The sequence below is a fragment of the Copadichromis virginalis genome, linkage group LG9, assembly GCF_057382275.1.
Source record: "Copadichromis virginalis isolate Kocher_CV1m ecotype Utaka linkage group LG9, C_Virginalis_male_GT1.1, whole genome shotgun sequence".
Lineage (NCBI taxonomy): Eukaryota > Metazoa > Chordata > Actinopteri > Cichliformes > Cichlidae > Copadichromis > Copadichromis virginalis.
The window spans coordinates 19,508,873-19,514,120 of NC_140626.1; the positions used below are offsets into that span (position 1 = coordinate 19,508,873).

The 5,248-nt window shown below is 40.3% G+C and overlaps 1 protein-coding gene across 1 annotated transcript; it reads right to left on the bottom strand.

Annotated features, from left to right (window-relative positions):
- Positions 1-441: 441 nt before the first annotated feature.
- On the bottom strand, positions 442-4,414 carry LOC146701742 (TNFAIP3-interacting protein 3-like). Its single transcript, XM_085469206.1, has 10 exons — positions 4,277-4,414; positions 3,203-3,315; positions 3,056-3,119; positions 2,746-2,820; positions 2,593-2,658; positions 2,367-2,480; positions 2,156-2,284; positions 1,978-2,052; positions 1,435-1,560; positions 442-1,349 (listed from the first exon to the last, which is right to left on the bottom strand). The coding sequence occupies exons 1-10, from the start codon at positions 4,277-4,279 to the stop codon at positions 1,209-1,211; spliced, it is 906 nt and encodes a 301-aa protein (XP_085325332.1). The 5' UTR covers positions 4,280-4,414; the 3' UTR covers positions 442-1,208.
- Between the last annotated feature and the right edge of the window lie 834 nt (positions 4,415-5,248).

Consider the following 5,248-nt stretch of genomic DNA (forward strand, 5'->3'; position numbering starts at 1 on the left):
TGATGTCAGAGGTCAAAGGTGATTGGCCAGACTGCTTTGGGCTGATAGGAAGGCAACGGTAACTCAAATAAGCAGAAGACCACACTGGGTGCTGTCAGCTAAGAACAGGAAACCGAGGCTGCCCACACAGGCTCACCAGAACTGCACATTAGAAGACTGGAAAAAACATTGCCTGATCTGATGAGTCTTGATTTCTGCTGAGACACTGGGTGGATAACACACCACGTCACATATCTCATATTCACCTCAAACTGGTGTCTTTAACGTGAAAATGAGTTCACTGCAGTGCGCTGTATCGTGCAACCGAAATCCTTAAAAAGTCCAGTGGAGTGTGTGTTAAAGTTGAGTGTGCATTACCTAAATTAGACAATCTGGTCTGTCTGATCTTGTGAAAAAGTGATTTCAGTGAATGAAGTATGTACGAACATGTTAAAACACAAACAGCGTATAGTTGTTTATTTTCACGACAAATAAATAAGAAACAGACAAAAATGTGCAAAAAAACTTTTCCAAACATATATAAATACTCTGCTCAACATAAATGTATATATTATATATTATATATTAACTTCTTTCTCTTACAGGCTTGATTCTCGCTGTTGTAAAAGCGCCTGCATACGACCGACATAACATAGTGTAATATAAGTCAGAAAAACACCAGCCTTTATAATCACAGCATAGCTCGAGTTTCTTTGCCTCCTTACAGAGCTGTGATAGTTTTGATCTTTTTTAGTCCCATCACTGGGGCAAGACTCTGTTTTTTAAGAGGTTTCTACAGCGTAGTGCAGCACAGGGTGTTTACAAGTGCTAAACACAGGAAATTTCCACATTTTTGTTGCATCATTGATCAGTATGGTGGATGTCAGTAGTGTTTGGGCAGTGCAATAAAACCTGTGTCACACTCGAAGTGCAATCAGCCTATCTTGACAGTTTCATTTTACCCTTCGCTGCCTTTCTCCTCTTGGTAAGCGTATGCATCGATATTTGTGTATTAGGTTCCTCCCTTGCCCCACATAAGTCTCTCAGTGGACCCAGACTGATGCCGTGGCCTTGTTACAAGCAGGACCAGCAGAGGAGTTAGCTGGAACAGAGCTCACTTCCTCACTCTGCTGGCGATGAACACTGATCTGGCTGCTCATACTCCGGGAAAAACTTCCAGAAAGTCCGCCTAAACAATATCCCAAAAAGTCAGAGGAGTTGGTTGAGCTTCACTGCTTGTTATCGAGAGTGCACCGCCTCTGCAGCTTCATGTGGTGCTGGCTAACCTGGTGGCCCTCCGAGTTCGGACATTTGGCTTGATTTGCACAGGAGCAGTTAAGCACGGGGTGCAGTTGCCGAGTCCATGTCATCTGGAAGAATATACACAAAGCATATTAAAGTCAAGCACTAATCCTATAGTTCACATGCTGAATTTTCTAAGGTTACGAATGGTACCTGAGATCTGAGGACATGCAGCTCGTTGTGAGCTTTGGTATACTTCTTCTCCAGTTCCAGATACTTGCCCTTAAGCTTCTCCCGGTCTCTGCGCTCCTTCCGAAAGTCTTCCTTAAAGACTTCAGCCTAAATATGGACGTGAGACAAATAAAAACAGATGTCCATTAGGGGTAACTCAACAGTTTGGGCAAGTCTTATACACCCCTTACTACATTTAACCTTGGATTTTATAAGATATGGTTTACACATTCATTTAAGTGAGTAAGTGAAAAGCAGCTGAGTGGATTCGAGCTGAAGACACAAATCCCTTTTGGAGTTGCGTCAGGAAGGGGATCCGGTGTAAAACGCTGCCAAAAATCAAACATGCAGGGTGCCTGCTTTGTGGCAAAGTGGCAGCTGAAAGCAGCTATTAGCCAGACTACTACAGAGTGAATTTTATAGGTTTTTTGATTGCCTTTGGACACGGACAAGTAATACCTTTTTCCTTTGTTTTCAGTCTTTATGCAAAGAAAAACATCACACACATGAAGACAAAGCACTCACTTGATGTTTCCAGATGTCTAGTGTTTCATTGTCCACTCCAAGGGACTGAGAAGCCTGAAGCGCCTCCTTTAAGGCCTGCACAGACACATTGAAACCACTGTTAGAGCGTTTTTACTGCGAGGGTTAGAATGAGACTTCCTTTTCATCAGTGAATATCAGAGAAAGCCTGATGCCTCACCTTGTTCAGTCGTCTGATCTCCTCGTGTTGATGCTGCCCTTTGCGGGTCAGGGCGCTGTTCTGCGCTCGCAGCTCTTTTACTTCTTTCTGTGCTTCGAGCTTCTCAGAGCTGGCATCACTCTCTTCCGTCTGTGAAAAAGCATCCCATGAGGGAACCGTTAGCGCTCAGATCAAACGACTTAATCTATCAAAGAGCGGTCGGCGCATTTACCTGTGCGCTCTCTTTTCCTTTGATCACCTTGAGCTTCAGTCGGTTTAACGTGACGTGCTTTCCTTCTTCCTCTTCAAAGCGATCACACTGCTGTAATGCTTTTAACTCCTCGACCTGGACATTGGGTGCAGAACGCAGACAACACTTAAATGATAAACAAGCGCGATAATAAACCGACACGAGCTGAAAAACAACATTAAATGATGTGAACTTGCTCCTTTCTTACCTTCTCTTTGTAGTAGTGCACCATGGTTCGGTACTCTTTTGCCCATTTCTCATTAATAGAAAGAAGCTGAGTAAAAACAGAAAGACTGTGAACCTTTAAACGTGCATACGCGGGTCGTAGGATGGATACACAGAAAGTCTGAGAAGTACTCACCTCGTTCTTTTGCTCTTCTAAGATAAGAATCTGTGTTTTCATGTTGACATCACTTTTGTGAGAGGACCCTTGCAGCTGAGGCACATAAAAGAGAGAAAAACAGGAACTACTCAAATGTGGCACACAGTAAATCCATCAACAGCCAAATGCCTGCGACTCTGGGAAATTATGCAACACGACTCCCTCTACCAACTTCCTTTTACACATTTTTGGAAGTTTTGCTTCACACTGCTTCCAGTAACCCAACGAATATCATCATTCAGTTGTGGTCAGGCAATCAAAAGGTGGTGGTTCTCTGTTCTTTTGTTACCTGTGTGTTTTCCAGCTTCACAGACGGGTGTAGTTCTTCCCCAGTATTGCACCAAAACTCATACCTGAAAAACAAATTATTTGCATCACGTTCCTCCATAAAAACTGACTCCAATTTTCACATAAGTGCTGCTGTGATGTGTCTCACCTGTCTATATTTGGCAGAGATGGATACAGTCTGTGGGCTTGTCTGTGTTTGTCAGTGTCATTTGACTCTGATGGGTCCACAGGCAGCCTTGCCGTTGAGTTTTCAAGCAGAGACTGTCAAAAAAAGAAAAAGTCAAGGATATAAGGACTTACTCAGTTGTATATAGCATTTGTATTCTATTTTTATCTTATTGTATATTTTATTCTATTTTATTCTACTGTATATAGTATTTTATTTTATTCTATTCTGTACAGTTGTGTACTTTATTTATTCTTATTGTATTCTAATTTTTACTTCATAACTTTTGCACTGTCCACTTCCTGCTGTGACAAAACAAATTTCCCACGTGTGGGACTAATAAAGGTTATCTTATCTTATCTTATAAGTTTTATATGAAATTAATAATACTAATAATAAAAAAAAACGGTTCTTCTATTGTAAGAATAAGTACGCCAGCAGAGATGTATTTACATTAGGATGGCCTAAAATGAGTTTTTCTTCTGACATAACACCCCAGTGTAGAAACAGATATTTCCACAGGTTCAGCAGTTTCATTTGACATCAATGCAAATTCCCAAAGATATCAGCATAAATGAATATTACAAGTATTTCTGCTTTTGTCTCAGAAAACGATTAATCAGTCATTACTAATAACAATTCAATTACTCAAAGAGTGTGTTGCAGCCTTGACGTAGTCATTGTGCTCCACGGAGATACTGTGCTGCAGTGAGCTCAGTTTGTTTGTAATGGCACAAAGTGACACTTGACTCATACCCACAAAGGATGTCGATTATCTATACCCCGCGCTGTCACGTGGTTACCCGACCTCAGCTTGCACGTTCCTCGGTAAATCATCAATATTTAAACTGCCTTTAAAAACCTCTGAGGAGCTAACATGTTTATCAGGACAAGATGTCCAAGTTGATATAAAAGCCTATTGAACTCCTCCTGCTCTGAGTCCAGGTCAGTGTTCTGTACAAAGCAAAACTTTTTTTTTTATTTTTTTAAGTAGAAGGTCAGAGTTGTTGGATAATAACAACTGTAATAGCGAAGTGTAAAAAGCAGCAGACTCACCATACTGCGTTTCGGAGGCGTCTTCAGAGTGTGCAGACCCGACTAAAAAACATGTGAATTGAAGCGACGCGACCGGCTCGCCTCTCAGTTATACCGAGGATCCCCTGTGACGTGGGAAAACCCTGACTGTCCAATCAGCTGCCGGGATTCCCTCCCCGGTCCCGTGCAGTCAGAATGAGTTGTGCGACTGACCGACTTTGTCGAAGGAAAGGAAAGTACAAGCAGTTAATCAACGCCTCGAGCGGTAATAGACGATGTGTTTATGGTATGAATCGATGACTAAGACAAAAAAAAAAAAAAAAAAATCTGCTGTTGCACTGCAAAAGATGGCAAATCTTTATTTACGTTTTTTTAACCGAGAGAATATTTTTCTAGCATTTAAACTTAACACCAAGCTAACATTTACTGTATTTACAGAGATAGTTTTGCTTTATATAAAAAAGCATGTATAATGTACAAAAACCCAGTTAATTAATTCATGAATTAATTATTCTACCCGTTGGGACAACACATTACTAGGTGTAAAACAAAACAAAATAAAATAGAATAAAATAACACTATTGATAGCTATAGATTTATAGCTTTTATAGCTTTATTTGTGTGTCTATTAACAAAAACATTTAAAAAAAAATACTTTGTTTACTATATATGTTATACCTCAAGGTTAAAGTTCATATCCTAATTCATGTGAATGAAATTTTGAAACCATATGAAAAATTATAATGATACCAAATAATATTGTAAGAGATTCTGACTCTTGATTTTTTACAGTGGACAGCCTCCAGTTTCAGCTGTGTGAACTCATCTGTATGCTGAGTATTTTTTTTTCTTTCTTCTTTACTTCCTGGGTGGTTAAACTGCAGCCGCTTAAAAGCCCGACCAGCTTTCAGAACCACTAATATCGAAATGAAACTGTCCAAAAAAATGCAAAACTTATGGCCTGCGGGTTATGGGAAAATCACACATCTTGCA

What these genes read in the sequence shown, in the direction of transcription:
- LOC146701742 (XM_085469206.1), bottom strand. An exon ending in TAGAAGAGCAAAAGAACGAG is followed by an intron (nt 2,659 to 2,745) that starts GTGAGTACTTCT and finishes GTTTTTACTCAG; the next exon opens with CTTCTTTCTATTAATGAGAA. An exon ending in AAGGAAAAGAGAGCGCACAG is followed by an intron (nt 2,285 to 2,366) that starts GTAAATGCGCCG and finishes GCTTTTTCACAG; the next exon opens with ACGGAAGAGAGTGATGCCAG.